Here is a 21961-nt window from a genome sequence, read left to right on the forward strand (position 1 = left end):
AGTTGTGTAATGTTTTCTAACAAACAGAAATGTGATTTCATGGCAGAAGTATAAAAAAAAAAAAAGATTATATCACTCTGTTGTTTGTATGCTAGATATGATGCTAAATATTAGAATGGAGACAGGCTAACACCCCATCCTAACAAAACCTTTGCAGATCCCTCATTAACATAGTGTCTTGATTGATATATTCAAAAAATATTTTTGATAACTCAGAGCCAAACCCAGCCAACACAAACATCTCCCAATCCATCTTAGCCCTCTCCAACTCTGTTAAGCCTCTAAATCCAGCAAGCACCGATTTAAAAGTTCTGCCAGAACTTTGATCACTCCAATATAGCGCCCTAGCAAATTTGCAAAGAAAGTGATGCCCCGACTGCCCTAGATGCTGGAAATCGTTTAGGAGGAATCCCTGGCCTTGTTTTTTCTTTTATGTTTCGACTACATTCCACAAACCCATTTAAAATCTGCTGCGCTTGCCCAGATATTTTAGACTTTCCAGTTTCATGCCAGCCGGCTACTTATGTGTTCTCTCTAATCTCATCTTACTAAACACATGTAGTTTCCAATATGTTATTTTGTTCAGTTCTGAGTCAAATTTGGGTTTTGCATGGGAGGGGGCAGCTCTAATTGTTTAGTGCCAGTGGATCTACTATCCAAAGTAGATTTGATCTGATAATAACAGGGCAGCCCCTGAGGCTCATGTAGGTCTTTATCCCACACTTAAAAGCCAGGGCAGCTGTAACAACTCCCACAGTCGAGCACTAAACTAGTAAGAGTGGTATCTATCTCAAAGTGAAAGAAGAAAAAAAACAAAAAACAGAACAACTCATCTTTTCAAGTTATAGAAGCCAAAAAGGTGGTATTAGTGGCAAAGAAAAAACAAAACAAATGCAAAAGGGACAGAGGCTTGCACAGACGTTTGACTAAAACTGTAATTACAATTCAGCATTGCTATTCTCATAAAATTACAGAGAAAACATGACGGTAAAGATTCCACACAAACCTTACACCCGCAAAAAAAAAAAAATTGAAAAAAAAATTGAAAAATCAAGGCCAGATTTGACATGCAACCCACTCGGACGACCCGGGGGAATGGAAGTCATCCTCTCAAAACAAACACTGGAGGCATGGCAGTGAAGGGGAAGACGCATCTGAGCTCCGGTGACCCAGCTTTGATCTTGTAGACAGAGGGGCCATCGCACTAAGGTGTTAATTGAGAGACTTCTGCCATCTGTCCACAAAGGTTAAACAACTGTCCTGATGATGTGGACTCAGAGCGCGGTGCTAAGTGTCATGTGCCAACCGACACCAGGCGGTACTTCCACCAGATCGGCTGAAGTGTTAGCAGGGAAGAGGAGGAAGCAGAGGAATGCTCTGTGTGTTGCTGAAGGACATGTACCATTTACAGACTTTTAACACCGAGCTAGTCGCAGTATGGGCTTCCAGAAAAATCCAGGAAATAAACAAGAGGCGCATTAGCTGCCCACACACTAAAATCAACGTAGTTTAATTATGCGACATTAACTCATTCTTATTTTTTTAATGAATCAGTTAGTTGAAGTCGGAAATGTGACCAACAGCATTTAGAGGTTTCTGGTAAATTATTTTTTAACAAACAATATGACTATAAATAAAGTGAATGTATTTTGGCCTGATGCTAAAAACTATTTGGACATTGTGGGGACATAGTTGGATTTAAATCAGATTAACAGCTTGTTTTGACTCAGATTAATTCATCTCCTCCTAATGGTTAATGGGTTTTCTTCATGTGCTGCTCTCATATTACTGATTTGAAGAATGTGCTGACAGATAACCCTTTGAAGACATAATATCCTGTGTACTGTGGAAACACTACAAAACAACTAAGAGCTGCTGGCTGCTGTGTCCAAATGACATATTTTGGACATACTTTTAAGAACTGGTACACTGGAAAAAGTTCCTACCAAGATTTAGGATAGCCACTTTATTCCAGCAAACAGACATCAACTGTAGGGACACCTGTTATTTATACAGTATTGTTGTAAATCATTGCTTTGAAATACGTTTGAAATAACTTAATATTTCACAGCCCAACCAATGATTTAGAACAATACTGTACAAACTTTACGATCAGGAATTCACCAGAGATCCATCAAGTAAAGGAATGTTCTGCTTGGCTTCCTGGATGAAAGCAATAATGTAATCTGCATTTATAATAACCAAAGTGTAGAAAAACTGAGTGATGGATATGCCAAGAAAGCCACACTGGAAGCTTAAGAATTTCATTAAACCACTGTGACAATGCTCATATTCTTCCTCTTGACATATCAATTCAGAGCTTTATTGCTAAAGAAAGCTGGAAAAGATAAAGAGCTCTCTATTATACCCCAGCTCATTCACCAGCACAATAGGGACCACCATCCAGGTTAGTGTCCTCCACTCTTCGAAACTTAAAAAGTGTCTGCTACTCACCAATTCTTCTAGACACCAAGAAATTGAGTAGTAGCTGAAGAAAGAAAAATAAGTGTGAGATATTTGGTTTGGAGTCTTGACAGCGCACATGACCAGAGGTCATACATGTACACTGCATGAAATGATTTATGATAGATGAATGTCCCTGTTCAGCAGCCTGTAAAAAGGCTTTTATTATTTGTCACACACTGTACTTTACTTCAATCCGTGTGGAGGAGAAAATCACAAGGAGTTCAGTAATAAAAAGAAATTAGAACATTCTTTAAGAGAACAGAGATATGGAGGTTTGGGGCATTGCACATCTATGATGAGAGCTGATTTAAAGTGATAAATTCATGGCAAAGATAAGTCCCCTCAGGCCCATTTCAATGCTAGGAGATGAGCAAGTCGCATGAGAAGGATGGGTTTGTGTTTGAAAAGTGCTGCAAGACCCAAATCCTGCAAAAGCTGCATCCAACAATAACACTCAAGATAAAATCTTCATGAATGCACAATTTTCCTCACCTCCCTGCACACGGTACTCGAACCCCTACACCCGCATGGGGGCCACTTGCAACTTTAGTTAAAAACACCTGTTCGGCGCCAACAGGTCTGCTGTATCGAGAAAAACAAACTACGCAAGATTACAATGAGCAGGTCCCACAAACACCATATGACTTTAAACATAATCCTGCTTAACTAGCTGCGCTTCATGAGATTGTCTCGTCTGGTCGCTGCAGGACCACCTGACCAACAGCAAGCACCACACACACACACACACACACACACACACACACAAAAGTACAATTTACCCAATAACTAAAGCATGCTCAGGATAACCGGAAAACATGAGCAAAAGTTTGACCTTACATCCTTAAAATAAAAACTCCCGCATACATCAGAAGCTCCCTGCGACTGTAAACGCTAAAAGCGTTGAACTTACCCGACGCCAAGTGTCTTCCCAGGCGCTTTCTGCACTTGAATGAAACTCTTCCTCTCTGTTAACTCGGCCGATTGTCCTTGATGCGGAATTCCTGAATGTCCAATCGTCCGAGGAAAAGTAACGACTTCACGTAAAAACGGTATAAGGTCTTGTTTGAGCTCCACGGCACACGGCACGTCCCCGACCTCGCCGCCAGCAGCCTCTTTGTACTTGTCCGCTTCAGCAGCGAGTTGACCCGCGGTCATGCGCACTAGATGCGACAGGCGAGCTCCTCGCTGCTAATATGAAGGTCAGTCAGCTCTACAGGTGTTGCTTACCTGCCGCAAGGGCTTTGCCCCACTTTTCCGCTGCCAGCCGAGCTACAGAGCGCTACATAAGCGGGACATTAACTTTGCAGCTCTCGTGTTATTAACATTACAGATTGTGCGTTAGAATAACATTAGCGTTTTAAAACAAAGCTAACCTTAGCTAATTATTAACTAAACCATTTGATGGTTTAAGGACACTTTTTAGGCTTGTTAGCACTTTAACAGACGCTTAAAAGTCCGAGTGTCTTATAAAAGAAAGCAACCTGTAAGCTGGTTTGAATAAAAACGCACTTTTTTGTGTGCGAGTTTAAAAAATTACCACAGCTGAGTTTGACGTATCGCTTCCCCTTAAAAATATTCTTAACGTATTTTAAACGGGTTCGTTGGCGCATTAATATCAACATGTAAATTTTTTCGCCACTGACGTTTGGTGGTTTACTGGTTTTAACCGCTTCAGAAATGTACCTCTTAAATATTTTTGAATTCTTTGACACAACCACCATGTTACACGAAGAAAAAGCTATAGTTACTTGGAAAGGTAATGGTATTTAGAATAAACAGACAGTGTTTGGGACACAGCTTACTGTTCTAGCTAAAGTTCACTGGCCAAGACCGCCATCTTGTGGCGTTTTGTTTATGAACTAGTTCCAAAAGGTTTTACGTCACGATGAGGTCATTTCAGTACAAGCATATATTTTAAATAAATATGTGATCGTAACTTTCTTTTGGAGCAAACCAATTAGCAGTATGAGCAACATTTATCTGCTGTAGACAAAAATGTATATATTCCTTTTTATTATTTGTGGTTTATATTTAGATGACCGTAACGTTTAAAGAACATAAGGCAAAAACACATACAGATCACTTTAACTATTTAAGCACTGTTATGATGATCATGCATGAGCTTATTGTATTTTTAAATGGTTGGGCTTCTGTATTTTGTATTCCTAATATAATTCTGTAAAGTAACTAGTGTAGTATATATATGTATATATATACCGACACACACATGTAGTTGGATACAAGTATCTTTCCCATTGAAATGCAGTGAGTACAATGTATCAAGTAACAACAAATGGAATAGTAAAGTAAAGCAGTCAAGTAAAGTAGAAATATGTCATGTCATTTAGAACAACAATTAGAAAGCCTCGTTAAGTACAGTAATTAAGTAATTGTTGACACTTTCAGCTGATAGGGAAATTTATAGATACATAGGCCGATGAATAACATGGCTGCTGGGATTTGTTGCCATTCAACAGTTAAAGTGCAATATAAGCTACTCATAATTCAGGGTTGAGGTCCAGACAGAACTGGAAAAAGCACCTATATGAACCTGGGATTTAGCACAAGGGCACTGCTATGTTGAAAAGTAAAAGATCTTACGCAAACCTTTGAGCATAATATGAAACACACTTATTGTCAGATTAGTTAATAATTGTTTTTTTGTATCGTCAGGATTGTCTTTACCTCGATCTAAGGGCTCTAACTACAAGTACACAAACTCAGTACTCAAGTCAAAGTGCAAGTATGACTGACGTACAAAAGTACTCCACTATGAAAACAGGCATTGAATTTGGTCCATATTTATTTGACAAGTTCCCAATGGTGAAGTTACAACTGAGAAAAGTGACGATAACTTACAAAAAATATGAGCCAAAGTTAGCTGGAAAATTTGTGTGGAACAAAACCAGCACAGTATTGGAGCAGTTGATGTACCAACAGCTGGTTAATCCAGAAAAATTGGATCATTATCATTATTATCGGCAAAAATTAACTAAAGCTGTAAAATAAGCCACGAGTAATAATTTAAATATTTTTCTCTGAATTCTAGTGAAGCAGAAGTAGTTTACACTTCCAGTATACTCCAGTAAAATGCAAGTACCCACTTACCACCTAGTACAAGTACCCACTTTTGCCTAACCTAAATTCATTAAAAAAAAAAAAAAAAAAAAAGGTCCGCGTCATAAGTGCAAATAATATTAATTTAAATAACGGTCCGGAATCTCCGGATTGCTGAAAAGTGAGTTGCCCAGAAGAATGTGAATGCACAATCAGGAGTCAAACCTATGCAACTGCTTTCATAGCCGCAGAAAAACACACGACCACTGTTTTGTAACGAGAGTGTGAATTGCGTTATGCGCCGCGTCTATTATCCCGGTCACATCCCTCTGTGGTTAACTACTATTTCATCAGTGCTCAGTTGAGTTTGCACAAAGCGAGCGGTGTCTCCGGCACAGGCCACGCCTCCCCTCTCCTCTCCCGCGCCTCTGATTGGTCCTGCTGACTCCACTCCTCCGCCGAGTTCCGCGTTGCTGCCCGTTTAAGTCCTGCACTCTTGCCCCGAACTTCTACTTCTCAGGCCGCAAGTGACAATCTGCCACCATGTCTGACCAAGGATCCTTCGACACCAACGTGGCCACCGTGACCCGGTTCGTCATGGAGGAGGGCCGGAAGGCAAAAGGCACGGGGGAGCTGACAACGTTGCTGAACTCGCTGTGCACGGCGGTGAAGGCCATCTCCAGCGCTGTGCGCAAAGCGGGGATCGCCCACCTGTGAGTAAACGTGCCTCACTCAGAGGAACAGTGGCTGCTATGTAAGAGAAACGTTGCACAGTCCAAATGTAAAGCGGGCTAAAGTATCCTATGGCTCCTCCACGTTGGAGGATGAGCAGGAGGTTCAGCGTGTTTTTGTGCCAACACGGAAGCGCATACCTGTAAAGACCACGCCCACTTTAATGTTATTCTCCCAACATGCAGTAAATGAAGTACTCTGGTTTCAGGTATGCGTCTAGTGTAGAGTATTAATGAATCAGTGCGGATCTCCATTTTCACCCTGCTACAAAAAGTGTCTGTCTGCAACTTTGAACTATTTAAACCACTGTTTGTGTTTGTCCACCGTAACTTTCAATTATGCCATCAAAGCTCCCTCTTCTTTGAAAGTGAGACTTATGCGATGCAAAAATAAATATATTGATGAGGAATTAGGTATAAACAGCTTTTTAAACATTTGTGTAGCAATGTCCACATGTTATCTGTATGAGCATCAATGTTTTGCATGTGTAAAACCTGTTTGGCTTGTGAAACTAGTTTTGTTTTAGACTTGATTTCATTTTTAAGCAACAGTTACTCACCATTCAAACTCTGCTGTGTAGAAAGGCATTGACATGCATCAGTGGCCTTTTTTAGAAATGCATTGACATGCATCAGTGGCCTTTTTTAACCATTTAAATTTAATCAGGAGGCTATGGTCACAATTAGTTTCACTGATTTTTCTCAGTGCAAAAACAGTAGACCTATGACCTAAGTTTCTATGTACAGAGAATTGATATTTTTCAATAAAATTCTTCTCATGCCTGTTTTTATTTTATTTTAATGACTTTTCACTATCACTTGTGTCTTATCAGTTACGGCATTGCTGGCAGCACCAATATAACCGGGGATCAGGTGAAGAAGCTGGACATTCTGTCCAACGACCTGGTCATCAACATGATCAAGTCTTCCTTCACCTCTTGTGTGCTGGTGTCAGAAGAGAATGAAAAAGCCATCATCATAGAGCCAGATAAAATGGTGAGTGTAAAAGGTGATCTTTAATTCACGTGTCTTAACAGAACCAGTGGTTTATGTATGATAGACAAGCAGACATTAACACTAAAGTCTGGTTGGAGTCACAATTATGGAAAGTCAAAAGTGGTACAAAGTTACTTAAATTATATCTTTCACCTTAATTATACTGCAAATTATAGCCTTAAGTGCCTAAAGAACATAAAATCAGTCAAATAAACCACAAAATACTGAGGATGAGGGAATTTTAAATGGTTGACATTATTCTCATGTCAAGTCTTTAAAAATACTGAAATGGTTTTGTTCTTTCTTTGACAGGGTAAATACATTGTGTGTTTTGATCCTTTGGATGGTTCCTCCAACATTGATTGTCTGGTTTCCATCGGTACGATTTTTGCCATCTACAGGAAGGTAGATTTTATTATATTCCCATAATAAAAGTGTTTCTATTTCCTGCATTCACAGACTTGAAACTAAATTGTGACAGATTGAGATTATTAAGCTTAACGCATTTTTTTTTAGATGTTTGAGAGTTTTTGAAGGCCAAGACAATTCAAATCCTGTATTGCTGTAAAAGCTGACGTTAAAGATCTAAAAATGTTACTAGATCTATGTGTCATCATCAAACCTTTCTCTGTGTACCTCAGCTGAAAACCACTGTATAAGATTGGACATTGTTATGATGTTATTCAATAAAGGGAAATTGTACTGCATCAGACCACAGATTCTGAGCCATGCGAGAAGGATGCCCTGCAGCCTGGCAGGAACCTTGTGGCAGCAGGCTACGCCCTCTACGGCAGCGCCACCATGATAGTGCTCTCCACAGGCCAGGGAGTCAACTGCTTCATGCTCGACCCAGTTAGTGCTCGCTCACTCGCAGGAAAATATGCATTTTTACACAAAATGTGCGGCACTGACATTTGTTTGCCATCTAATCCTCAGGCCATTGGTGAATTTATCCTCGTTAATCGAGATGTGAAGATCAAGAAGCGGGGCAAAATCTACAGCTTGAATGAAGGTTACGCAAAATACTTCGATCCAGCTGTCACCGAGTATCTGCAGAAGAAAAAATTCCCTGAGGTAACGCTACTGTAACGTCGGGACCTGAGTGGCCATTGCATCATGGAAAATTATGCCTTTCTAGTGAATTGTAATCTAAATCAATGTTCTGATAGTCTCCTGTTGTCTATGAGAATGACAATACTACACAAAATATTTATTTGATATTTTCTTTGAGATGTTTTTCCTGAATTTTCTTTTTATAATTAATGAGATGTGTCCAGCTTGTAACATAGATCTTGTCCACCACCCCATTAAAGCAAACATTTAAATCACTTTAGGATGGCAGTGAGCCCTACGGCGCCCGCTACATTGGTTCCATGGTGGCTGATGTGCACCGAACACTGATGTATGGAGGCATCTTTTTATACCCAGGAAATGTGAAAAGTCCAAAGGGAAAGGTAAGGTCTTGTTCCTGGTACTTCGCATATCAGACTAATAAAGTAATAAAGGTTCGATCATAAAACAAAGCAAAAAGAATTAAACAACATAGACATGAAATCCCTTGTACAGGTTGAACTATTGTAGTATCATGACCAGGTTTTTTTCCTGTAGTTTACGAACGTACAAAAGAGCTTGAACCAGTTCGTTTTCCAGTTGGTTTCACCTATTTTTAAGTTGCAACACTTTGGGGAAATTTCAAACAATTGTTCTACCTCCAGCATCGCTTGCAACAGCAACACACTACAGTTGTTTCTCCACATCCCTTTAATGTTTGCAAGACTGAGCCAAGTGTCATATTTTGAGAAGCTACAAAGCAGTCGACTTCCAACGACTGCAGACAAAATGTACCTTAATACTGTCATCATCACAATGCAGGAAAAAGCAAAACTAGAAAACTGACTTTTAATACCAGCTGGCATTGGCGTACAAATCTATTTTGCTCAATCAAATCAGTAAAAAAAAAAATTTTTTCCGTGTTTTTAAAGAGAACCCACTTAGTTTAGTTGCACAGGAGAAAGTGTTTAAGTGCTAAACCTTTCATGGCCTTAGAAGCAAACCCAATTTAAAAAAAAAAAAAAAAAGCATTCCTTTGGAGACTTTGTCACTGGGGCTTTTAACTAAACTCCCCTCCCCCTCTTCCTCGAAGCTGCGACTCCTGTATGAATGCAACCCCATGGCCTTCATCATGGAGCAGGCAGGCGGCATGGCCTCCACCGGCTTCGAGAACATCCTGGACATCCAGCCCGAGAGCATCCACCAGCGGGCCCCTGTGGCTATGGGCTCCCCTGACGACGTGCTGGAGTACATTGCCATCTGCAAGAAACATGCCCAGAAGTGAGACGGCACCAACTCGTCCCCATAACCACCACTGTGTGGATAAAACCTTGTACGTCCCAAAATGTCAACCTCACTTTGAGGCTAAATGGAAGTTTTTATTTTTCATAACACCTTGTGTCTGTGTCAGGGATTTTTCTCAGTGGACAAGTTTAAAAGTGACCAATATTAGCGTTGCAAGGTTTTCATGCCATACCAGTGATATTCGTAACATGTTTCTATCAAACTGACAGGTGATTTAAAAACCTGTATCTCATAAGCTACACTGCACACAGAAATGCAGACATTCCACAAACAATGACCAAAGACCAAATATGTGCCAAAAACAAAGATGAATGCACTTGAACATATGAAACTGAAGACTTCCTCAGTTTACCTCCAAGTTGTGCCTTTTCATTAGAATGATTCTAATTCTGTGAAGGACCAGATGCAACTGTGCAAAACCTGATTACTTTATTATGTGATCAACTACTGTTTGTAATTATGAAGTTTATCTTAATAAATCCAAATTTACAGTTTTTTTTGCTTTTTTTTGTTGTGTGTGTTTTTGTAAAAAGAGTTGCATGTTTTAAACTCAGGATTTATATTAATGCTGTATTATTTGTTGGACATCAGGCCATTTTATGACTGGTAAATATGGTATCAAAAAGCTAGAAATACATTCGTACTTTGTGGAAAATGTTTGAATATTTAAAGAAATATTTGGACTGTTGTGGTTCATGTTTTGAAGTAAGAAAATATGCAAATACCTGAAAATTACATGGGGAAAACTTTTATTTTTCCAAATGGAAAAAGTTGGAAGACATACAGTTAGACACTAAATCCAGGAAGTCGACCTTTAAGTTAAAGGTCAGTTGGAGCTGACATTTAAAGCTCACTGCTGGAAGCATAGTAACTGAATCTGTATCTGCTCTTATTATTAAAATGATTTCACTTACGCTTTAAACAAAGCGTCTTGCATCGCAGAAAGACCTAATTTGAAGTAAACCTATTGAACAAATCTGGTACAAAGGCATTTGCACATGCTTTCTCAGAAGTGGGCCGTGCATTCAAAGCATCACAGTCCAAAATCTGCAGGATGTGTCAGCTGAAGGAAACATGAGCCTGGTGCTTGTCCTCTTTTGTGACAGCTCCACACTCTCTTCAGCTTTAAAAAGTCTTGAGTTACTGTTGTCACACATGTTGCAAGGTTTATGTCTAAATCAATAAAAGAGTGGATGTGTGCTTGTTGGGCAGACTTACACTGTCCCAGTCCTTAGGGCTGACACCTGACACCCCCTCACCCACATATACACGCTCACTCTTCCACTCGGCTGCACTCACAAATAGATTCCCCTGGCTTGCCTTCATGGCTCTAGGTATGAAAAGGACTTGGCTGCTAATGAGGTCGCTCACTTGCTGCTGTGTCCTCTGCTTGCCACGCACGCAGTCTACAGCCCACCGCGAGAGACAGAAGAACGGAAACCCAGCATGTCTGATCAGTCTGCATTTGACACGGACGTATGGACTCTGACCCGGTTCATCATTGAGACCGGCCGCCAGGCTAAGGGGGCGACTGGTGAGCTCACCCAGCTCCTCACTGCCATGCTGACCGCCATTAAAGCCATTTCCTCTGCTGTGCGCAAGGCAGGTCTGGCCCACCTGTAAGTACTGAGGTACTAGAATAGGTTTAGGTGATATTACTGAGTGAACAAAGACTGGTGTGTCAATTTGTTCTGAGCTGTTAAAGCTCGTTTGTTGAAGTCTCCTTGAATCTCCTCACGGAGAGGTCAAAGGTCAAGGTGAGCTGCAGAACAACAGTCAAGGGTTGGCAGAATTTCAGCGTCTTGCTCATGGTGGATATTTGACATTAGGTTCACTCCAACAATAGATTAGGAGCCAAGAAGCTCAAGGCTGCGTTTGCTCAAGTTAACAATGTAGACGTTGTCATAGATAGGTCAGTTCAGATTTCAACACTCAGCTGATGAACGTGTGAAACAATGTAGAGCTGATACTGTAGGAAAACGTGTTTTGTACTGAGTAGAGTCCATGCTGTTCTAGTATAAACTGGATGGTGAACTTTGCATGATTCGGGTGCATTTCAGCTCTCTAATCTTGAAGTGACAAAGGACTGTGCAGCTTTGCAGCGCCTTTATTAGCAGGGGATGATTGCTCAAGTCTGTCGTGGGAGATTTCTGGAACATTGTGAATTGGCTAAGGCGCAACATTTGGATTTTTGTCCTCTGGAGTGTACGAAAAAGTAAAACATGAACGCATCCATGTCAGTAGCCTTCTAAAGATAGTAAATGCCAAAGTACCAAAGTACACACCAGATCTACCATGTCTTAAAGTCCCTCTGGGCTCGTCTGTGGTCAAAATTTGGCCCTTACATAGTCCTACTAATCTTAGTGCAGTAAAATATAAATGCTGCATGTTCTCTTGTTCGTGTTGTCTGTGAAATCACAGGATGTTAGCAAATTGTTTCTCAATCGAGTGTGTTTGCATCCGGGAGTAAAATCTGGCTCCTGATTGGTCCGTGCATGCAGGCAGGGCATGGCGGGTTCCGTGAACGTGACGGGGGACGATGTGAAGAAGCTGGACGTGCTCTCTAATGACCTGGTGAGGAACATGCTGCAGGCCTCCTACAGCACCTGCTGCATAGTGTCTGAGGAGGACAAGGAACTCATCATCACTCCAAAGGATAAGAGGGTAAGTGGTGAACACTGGGTGTTTGATGGGACTGAAACTAACACAGTTTGATGATGGAGCTTTAACAGTTGACACCTCAGACTACTGGGCAAAGAGGACTTTCCCAAGTGGAAAACAAGCCACAATATGACACAGAAAGCCACCGTTTCCTTAGATTCGAATGTTTTCTTTTGACACTTTCACTTTGTAGTGACACCACGTTTCTCACATTCACAATGCTACTTCATGTGGCTGGAATCCTAAATATTTCATCTTCATTTTACATGACACAACTTGTGTTTTCAATGTTTCAAGGTTTAACCTAGAAACCTAGAAACTTTGAGGATGTAGAAATGACCCCCCCAAAAAACTTATCAACAACCTAGAACTCAACCGAACCCAAAGATGTGGTGCACAAGTGATCAAACACAGACTTGAAACATCTAGTAGACATCGGATGAGCAAATGGCCAGAAATGCACGTGACCAAAAACAAATTGCCACAGACAGACTTTGTCTCTCATAGTCTGTCCTTGATTTTCATTGTGCGTGTAGCTGATGCTGACCTGAAATTTCTTTGAGGTTCCCACTTTATTGCAAAATATCCTTGTCAGACTGACTAGTACTTTGCTGCAAGTTGGGTTTAGTGCATTCATTCATACAGAAACACAAAATGTTCAAGATTACATTATTCTCATATCAGCTGAATAAATATTGCAGTTTGAAAGACACACCTGACTACTCCTATATTAGACAACCTATGAATTATTCACAATTCATCATACCAGTGCCTTGTTAATTAATATCATGTCTACAGCCACAGCTAACAGCTGAGGATGTTTAGTTTTTAAAATGTAAAGTTATATTCATTCATCACCTGAATGCTGAAAGGGATGTTTATTTTTGATGTTTCATTTTCAATTTATTTAAAAATAAATTGTCTAAATATTAAAAACTAGAGTAGAAAAAAGTTTGAGGGTGACTCATGTGAACAGGTTATATATGAATAAGAAATTTGAATATTTCCTAATAATAATGATATTATTTTCAGATTTTGTTTTTTAAGTATTTTGAATTACATTTCTATTCATTTCCAACAGTTTGTTTGATTTTATCTTCTTGGGTTGATTTTATTGTCTCAGGGAAAGTACGTGGTTTGTTTTGACCCACTGGACGGATCCAGTAACATCGACTGTTTGGCTTCAATTGGCACCATATTTGCCATCTACAAACGGGTCAGTGCCACAATACTCGAAGCACACAGTTACTGTAGAACAATGTCACTTTTTTTTTGTTTACACTCAAAGTTAAGAAACCAGTAAAATAACCCCTGCAGTTTTCTCTCTGTATAAAACTTGTTTGCGTTCATTGTTGTGCTGTTGTTTAATTTGCTGAATATTTGATTGTGTCTCATTGTCAATATTTACTATGAATAACATTTAGGGTTTTTTAATCTGCATGAGCTTTGCTGTAACATCATCAAATAAATACAATAAAGCTGATTTTGTTTTATAATGATCAGATTGTTTTATGTTTTAGAATTGTAGGGTTATATATTCATTGCGTAAAAAAAAACCCAGTTACCCACCGCAGACACAAGAGGGCGCTGCCGTCCCGCTAAATCAGGCTTCAGTTACCTGAGCTGCAGTCAGACACACTGCATGTTTCATCATCATCAGAGCAGCAACAAGTCTCAGTGAACACAACACAATACTGTACAAATACTGACCAGGGTAAAAAAACAAAACAAAAAAAACAAAAGATGCTCACAAACTATTTTTCCCTTTACCTTAAATACATGATTGTTATTTCCCTCATTTTACAAAAAGAGCAGAGTTTAGTTAATATTCTCACACTGGCCTGTGCAGACTGTCGCTCACAGTTTATTATTAACCACATTGTGTTGGTGTCACTATTACCATCTCTCTACTGCTCTACTCGTAATTTAACCCATTAACTGAAATCAGTTGATCTTATTCGGGGTTTGTATGAAACAACGCACTGCGTCAAACTGAGCAACGTTTCTTTATTTGCTTCTTTCTATTTGTTTTCTTGTTTCTTTGTATGTTGCGTGGCCTGGCTCATCCGTCTCCGTACTGTTCTCATATCTCATACTTTCAGAACTCTTTAGTCTCAGTCCACAGTATCTGAAGTCGAAACTCGTCTTTTCTGACTTGTTTTTTTCTCGTTCAGGTGACAGACGGGGAGCCCACAGATCAAGACGCCCTGCAGCAGGGCAACAACATCGTGTGTGCCGGCTACGCCCTGTACGGCAGCGCCACCCTGGTGGCTCTCAGCACCGGTGCCGGCCTCAACTTCTTCATGCTGGACCCTGTGAGTGCTGCAGGCTCAGTGCAGTTCAGCGTCCCCTGTTTTCAGCTGCGTGTCAGAACTACTCGGTGACGGTGAAATGACAGGAAGTCAACTGAAAATAAATATAATATATCATATAAATGATCTCGCCATCAGTATGTAGAATATCTTGACATGTGTTGTTTTGTTTAATAACTTTGTGTCATGTAGCTTTTGTTCATCTCAATTGTTTGTGTGTACGGTCGCTTTTATAACCCTTTTTTTTCGCGAGGTCAATACAAGCTACATTGCAAATTCAATTGCAAGATGACTTTGGGTTGTTTTACAGGTTATGTCTTTCTTCCTCAGGCCGTCGGTGAGTTCATCCTGACTGAGAAGAACGTGAAGATCAAGCCGAGGGGAAAGATCTACAGTGTGAACGAGGGCTACGCCAAGTACTTCCACCCCTCCATCAACGAGTACTTAAAGCACAAGAAGTACCCTGAGGTGAGCAGATACTCCAAAAAGTTACAGAAGTGAGAGCGGTGTCCACTCTAGCATCTTCCCTCTGAGTTCGCTGACACGCAGTTGAACCTGTGATTAGTTCAGAGGCAGGATTCCCAACGTCAGCGGCTCCTCATACTCATCATGTGAGTCCTGACTAATCATTTATTCCGGAAGACCTCGTTTGCATGTAGTCTTCTGGGCAAAATAATTTGTGCGAAGAAAGCTGTTTAGATATGTATTTCTTGATTGATTTGCGTGGTGGAGTATAAAGGTTTGATTAGGACAGTTGGTGCGGGTGGTGGTGGTGGTGGTGAGGTGGGGGGTATGGGGGTGGGAGGGTGGGTAGAATAGGCGAAGTGCACGGATCCTGACCCAAACATGTGATCAACACTCGGTCAAGCGACAAGGTTTAGTCAGGTGTGCCGAAGGGCGGCAGCTCGGTCAGCTGTGTTACTGCAGCAAGCGCTCTGTTACCATGGAAACCGCTGTCCCGTCAGATGTTTAAACTCCGATTTCCACAGGCGCACGCTCCGCATTTCTTCCCACACAGTCACAAACATGGCAACAAAGTTTGTTTGCTCATCGGTATGTGATGCGCCGCCTGAGTGGGAACTTTTCCTGAACATTTCCACGGCGACACGCAACGAATAGTGTTTCAGGGCGTTTCACACCTTACTGTCAAAAGTACACTGTGTATAAATTGTAGTACAATTTCAAGAATAAGAATGTTAAGAAACAGCACATTGGAGCTTTTAAAATATTTTTAGAGCGCAGAGATGATGAACTGTTTCGACAAACCGCATCTGTTTGAATTAATAATAATGAATTAATAATGCTGAACATTAAACCTGCTTTTAGATCATTTTTCTTGACTGATATGTTTGGTCCTTCTGATCAGTTTTCAAACTTAATTACGTTATTTTTACCCCTCGTAAGTTTTTGAACATTTCTGTTTTCGTAGCCATGAGTCAGAGATGTTTGAATGTTACCTGTGGGTCCCAGTAGCTTTAACACCGCTAATCGTGTTTCATTGACGGATCTCCAGGTTTGCTCGTGGCTGCAAATAGTTTTTCAAAAGTTTAAACGACCCATATGGACCAGAACATTTCAAGGCTTTGTAGGATTTCAGTTAAAATAGATGAGGATCAATGTCTGACCATATTTTTAGACACTTTTTACTTTTCTTGGAGGTAATTTGGAGGTAAAAAAAAAAAAAACTTTTACTGTAGATGTTGTGCCATCATTTTTCTTTCATCAGTCAAGGGAACATTGGTCACACGCCCATCGCGGTATGTCTCACATATCCTACATGTCCTGGCAGAGACCACATGAGGTTGTGAAAGACTAGAAAACTTGTCTCACGAGGCTGAACTGGAAGGCTGAAAAGTCAGGCTGAAAAAACCCAAAGGGAAGTCTCCATCCCGTTTACTGGCATCCTTATTGTTTCCCTTTTTTTTTTTTTTTCACCTTATTGTCCTTTGCTCTTTCTAAACCAGATGTTTCTGCCGCATCACCCGCTGAAACACACAACATCTGGCAGCTTCATCACAAGCTTCAACATTATGAATTATTTAGAATTTCCGAGGAACTCATTGTAATATGCTTGTGTGTGTGTGTGTGTGTGTGTGTGTGTGTGTGTGTGTGTGTGTGTGTGTGTGTGTTGTTTTAGGAAATGATTTTATAGCTTCCTGAAACTGTTTTCTTTGCGTGTAGAGTAAAATTGCGGTTGTTGTTGTTCTGGGTTTCATTTCCATAGGAAAAGTCTAACGATGAGTGATGTGTGTTCAATTATTAGTCAAGAACAGATGAGATGGGACACTTGGACACGCATATTTTGACCCCTATACGTTTCCCACACCCTCTTGCTGCTGCTTTTTCCTTCTCTTTTCATTCATTTTAGGAAGTGTCATGCAGTGCGGACAGCTGGATGTGGTTTCTTATTTTTACTTAGGAGCATTACGGAGCGTGTAGTTTGGGAAATACTACACACACACACACACACACACTCCTCCCGTATGATGATTAAGATGTGAGTCGGCAAACACATGACCCTGCATCACGTCGTGCCCGCCTCAGGACGTGTGCGTATAAGCAGCGAGTCCCTGCTGTTGGCAGCTCTAATACACGTTGCAGCTGCTGCAGATGGACTTTGATTTGTCTGCTGTTTGCTGGACAGCTCGTCTTCCGTGATCGGCCTGTTCATAAACGCTGAACGACGCAAATGCTGTGGCTGCAACTTCCAAATGAGCTGCCTGATAGGCCTCGTCATTTATGATCCTTTATGATCGATAGTTAAATCGTATGTTTTAAGAATTGTGAATAAGTGTGGACAGTTTAAAAAAAAAAAAAAACCTGACCCTGAAGGTTGTCACACAATTGCACCAACTGATGAGAAACATTAAAGAAGGTTCCCTGAACTAACTAAATTCAAATGTCCTCCACTCTGCAGGATGGCAGCGCCCCCTACGGAGCTCGATACGTGGGCTCTATGGTCTCGGATATTCACCGCACCATCGCCTACGGAGGCATCTTCATGTATCCCGCCAATGAGAAGAGCCCCAAGGGAAAGGTAACACCGGACATCATGACCTCTGCCAGGATGTCGGATTAACTCAAGGCCTTTTGAACGGACTGACTTGGGCAGAGCACAGCACCATAAACTAGGCTGCTTAAAAGGCCTTCAAATGTAAATTATGGAGAGGTGTGGATTGGCTGGAGCCTCATGGCATATTTGGGGAGGTTGAGGTTGAAATCCACTATCTCTGCTGCACTGCACTAAATAGAGGAGCAGTGTCAGAAAAACTGTACACTGAGGACTGTTTAGAGGCTCTAGACCCACCGAAATCCTCGCCACCACCCACATAGTCCATGTCACACAGGTAAACACTGAAGCAGTACAAGGTGGTGTTTTAAAGAAGTCAAAGTGCCTTTTTTTTTTTCCAAGACAGATCTGGTTTGTAAGAGAAGAAACCGGGAATCCACCATGTGAATAAAAACCAAAACAGGGATCTTCACCAGCTTCACCATCCAAATCATTTTGGCTTCATTTATAAAATCCCTGATCCAAACAAGCACCAAACCGCAAGCTAACACGCCCAAAAGTCGGGCTGAGTCACACGCCACCCCGGAGGAGTTTGCTTCACAAGACCTGTCCGTTACTGTCAACGTTGACTTGGAAATGGTACAAACTTAGAGTCCGGGCACCGATTTAGGCCTTTAAAAGAAAACAGTAGCTTGAATGACGGACAGTAGAGTCAGTTTACTGTGTTATTAAAGTTTTATTAGACTTTTTCTCCTTCAATCATAGACTACAAGCTCCCTCATGTCCTTCCCGGTAACGTGAATAGTATGGACCCAATCGTTGTGTCTAAACACATTTGTCAAATAAGACCCTAATTTAAATGAAAGCACGTGGACAGTGGGAGGGCAGTCACTGCTTTCTGAAACCTCTGTGTGTGGTGAGGACGTCTTATCTCACAACATCCCACATCGTAGTCGCTGACCTTCAACCTTTTGTTATACATTGGCAGGGCGAGGTCATTTATTTGCATAGCTCATGTTAAATACGGCAGTTCAAGGTTCAAAGTGCTTTACAAAGAACAATAACACCTTTCGCACAACACACCTATCACTTGCCTTCGTGTGCGGGCTTCAAGGTATGAAAGTGACACCGCGTCTGTATTTTAGAGGCCCGGCATCTGGCAGCAGGGCCACTGTGTTTGAGGCATCCAGGGAGCAATCAGGTTTCTGATGAAGTGTTTTTCATATGAAAAGCATAACAATAATCATTTAAAAAAGCTCACACCTACCTACCTAGAAGCCAGGCACCACCCGAGGCCCTGAACAGCAAGGGAAAACCCCGACTTTCACATTTGAGCCCGATTTTAGTCTGGTTTGGTGTAGATGTTAGTCAGGGCTTACTGGGAAGTGAAACTACCTTGCAAGAGTATTTCGGGCAACCAGGTGTCTGAGTGATTACATGGCAACCAAAGGCTGCAGTGGCTTCAGAAACTAGTCAGACCCCTTCATGATCACTCCACCTTGTAGCAGTCTACGCTTTATGACCCAAAGCTCAAATGTGTTTAGTTCTTTTTTCCCTACAAGATGGTCACATCTGGATTTGATGCTTTATGAAGGTTTTATCCCATTTTTCCTGGCAGATCCTCACAAGATCCATCACATTTGATGAAAGGTGTCTGAAACTGCCTATTTGAAGTCTCTCCCCAGATATTCGACTGTCAACACAGCACTGTATAGCGAGATGCTGCCTTCACTTGGCTTCACTGTGGTGATGATGTGAGCAGGGGATGAGTTTTGTTTCTGGGTCATTAAACCAGAGACTCTTTTTGCTCATACTTCCGAGATGGAGACACATTCCCTTCTTAAAGATTTTTCAGTGCTGTGCAGAGCGTAGCAGAGCAGAGCAGAGCAGGGAGAGTGAGGGCTGTAGGGAGCAGAGTGGATCCCTGTATAATATGACTAGTTTGAGGTCCAGAAGTCCTGCAGCCCTTCTTCAAACAGAAGCCTGGAAGGGACAAAATATCGTGCTGAAGTATTTTCACAAACACAAACATCTGTGAACTATTATTCAACCAGCAATCAAACTAATTAAAGCTTCTAAATCCTTTAAATTGGGCCTAAAGCAAAAGAAGCACAGAATTTTAACCCTGTTTTTAACGTGTTCTTCTTTTTTCTTCAATCTCTCTCCACAAAGCTGCGGCTGCTGTACGAGTGCAACCCCATTGCCTTCCTCATCGAGCAGGCGGGAGGCCTCGCCACCACCGGCACCCAGAGGATCCTGGACGTTCAGCCCGAAGCCCTCCACCAACGGGTTCCCTTCGTGGTCGGCTCCCCCGACGACGTCAACGAGTACCTGTCCTTTGTGAAGAAGTTCTCGTAAAGCTTTGCGGCATTGTTCCCAGTTCTGCCAGCGGTTAATGTTTTTCTGCACACACACACACACACAAAAAAAACAGATTCTTAAAATGTTGTTTTTTCACCATCATGACAAAGTTATATTGTCATGCGGACATAGTCATGCTGAGATCAGAGAAAACTGATTTTGTGATATAACCAAGAAAACATTGTGAATAATTAACCCGACATCAGATGATTTCTAGGATATGATGCTGAATTTAAAAGGAAGTAAACATAATTTTTCCAAAACAAAGCTGTGTACTTTTGACTATGTGCAACGCAGCAGTGGAGACTCACTGTGTTAGACAGCAGCAATGTGCTGAGTTAATGTGTTTGCTCATAAACACACATCATTCGGACTTGGTTTTTCCAAAAGAAGAAAGAGGAAGAGTCTAGTTTCTTAGGCACTAATTTTAGCGATTGTTACTGTAAAGCTGGTGTTTAATGGGCTTTTAAAATAGCAGGGTTGTTACATTTTTTGCAGTTGATGCGCAATTCAAGTTACAGTCCACATGTCATCCTACGGAAGCTAGTTCGACCGTAGTTAACCAGAATAATCCAGGTTTTTAGTATATTTTTTATTGCTACGTGGCAAACAAGTTACCAGCAGGTGCAGTAGATTCTCAGAGAACAAACAAGAGCCAGCGTTCATGATGTGCATGCTGGTAAAGCTGTGCAACTGGGCAGTTAGTTGAAAGGGGTGCGTTCAAAAAAATAGCAGTGTCTGCCGTTGACTGTACAAACTCAAAACTATCTTGTACATTTTTGTTTCTAGGATTTAGCAAATCATGTGAATCACTACACTAATATTTTGTTTGCATGACCACAGTTTTTTTTAAAACTGCTTCACATCTGTGTGGCATGGAGTCAACCAACTTGTGGCACCTCTCAGCTGTTATTCCACTCCATGATTCTTTAACTAAATTCCACAGTTCCTTTACATTTCTGGGTTTTGCTTCAGAAACACCATAGTAGGAGAAACATGCCACTATCATGATGCCGGCACCACCGTGCTTCACTGTCTTCACTGTGTACTGTGGCTTTAATTCAGAGTTCGGGGGTCGTCTCACAAAGATCATTTTGGCTGAACAGCCTATAAATTGTTTGCACCTCATTATAGGTTTTCCCCTCTTTTTAATCAAAGTACGCTGTTCTTCTGAACAATGTCTTGAACGACCCATTTTCCTCATGCTTTCAAATGCATGTTCAACAAGTGCTGCTTCATCAGTTTTTTCACTAAATTGATGACCTCAGTGATTGAATGCCACACTGCTATTTTTTTGAACGCACCCCTTTCAACTAATTGCCCAGTTAGCAATAAAAAATATACTAAAAACCTGGATTATGCTGCTTAGTCACATTGTACTGCTATTATTTTGAACAACCCTGTATATATATGCAAAAATTATATCTAGATATATTTATTTCTATCTAGCTATATAGAGACAGATAAGTACTTGTATCTATATCTATACAGATCTATACTAAAAAGCAAATACTCAGTCAAAGAATCAACACAACTTGTCCCACCTAAATGACCATTTCCTGTATTATACAGCTTTGCCAGAAACTGAGTGAGGAAATCTGTTTGTCCCGGGTTTCTGTACTTTTTGTGTGATTTACTGGATTTGGTGGCGATTTTCCTGTCACCTCCATATTGTTTTTATTAAGTTTTAAATAGCATTTTTCCCCCATTCACCTTCACTGTTTTAGAGCAGTGACAGACGCGTCAGAGATTAATATTTAAAACTTTTTAGACAGAAAACTAAAAACATCTGTGTGTCTGGAAATCCAACGGCAGGGGTAAGTGAGAAAATGTTTTTTTCTGTTCTTTTTTTTTTTTCCCCCGTGTGTAAAATTTGGGTGAACAGAGCCCTTCACCTCTCTCCCAGGCCTCCTGCCGCCTCCTTTCCCTCTTTTGGCTGGTTGCACATCACACCCCACCACCTGCTCTGACGGCTGGTTCCATGGATCAACCTGGACTGAACTCTCGATTGT

General features: G+C 41.1%; 3 protein-coding genes across 3 annotated transcripts in view; 2 read left to right on the forward strand and 1 right to left on the reverse strand.

Annotated features, from left to right (window-relative positions):
* Positions 1-3589, reverse strand: part of kank1a (KN motif and ankyrin repeat domains 1a) — a 44984-nt gene extending 41395 nt beyond the window's left edge. Inside the window, exon 1 of the mRNA XM_067521370.1 lies at positions 3377-3589. The gene's annotated coding sequence lies outside the window, so the exon portion shown is untranslated. The remainder of the gene's footprint in view (positions 1-3376) is intronic.
* Positions 3590-5964: 2375 nt separating this feature from the next.
* On the forward strand, positions 5965-10099 carry fbp1a (fructose-1,6-bisphosphatase 1a). The gene is made up of 7 exons (XM_067521382.1): positions 5965-6236; positions 7088-7250; positions 7563-7655; positions 7962-8102; positions 8187-8324; positions 8585-8704; positions 9394-10099. Exons 1-7 carry the CDS (start codon positions 6067-6069, stop codon positions 9583-9585), a joined length of 1017 nt encoding a protein of 338 aa, XP_067377483.1. The 5' UTR covers positions 5965-6066; the 3' UTR covers positions 9586-10099.
* An 857-nt stretch (positions 10100-10956) lies between these two features.
* On the forward strand, positions 10957-20216 carry fbp2 (fructose-1,6-bisphosphatase 2). The gene is made up of 7 exons (XM_067521383.1): positions 10957-11224; positions 12107-12269; positions 13390-13482; positions 14441-14581; positions 14909-15046; positions 17496-17615; positions 19761-20216. The coding sequence occupies exons 1-7, from the start codon at positions 11052-11054 to the stop codon at positions 19944-19946; spliced, it is 1014 nt and encodes a 337-aa protein (XP_067377484.1). The 5' UTR covers positions 10957-11051; the 3' UTR covers positions 19947-20216.
* The last annotated feature ends 1745 nt before the right edge of the window (positions 20217-21961 follow it).

The sequence above is a fragment of the Channa argus genome, chromosome 11, assembly GCF_033026475.1.
Source record: "Channa argus isolate prfri chromosome 11, Channa argus male v1.0, whole genome shotgun sequence".
NCBI classification, from domain to species: Eukaryota; Metazoa; Chordata; class Actinopteri; order Anabantiformes; family Channidae; genus Channa; species Channa argus.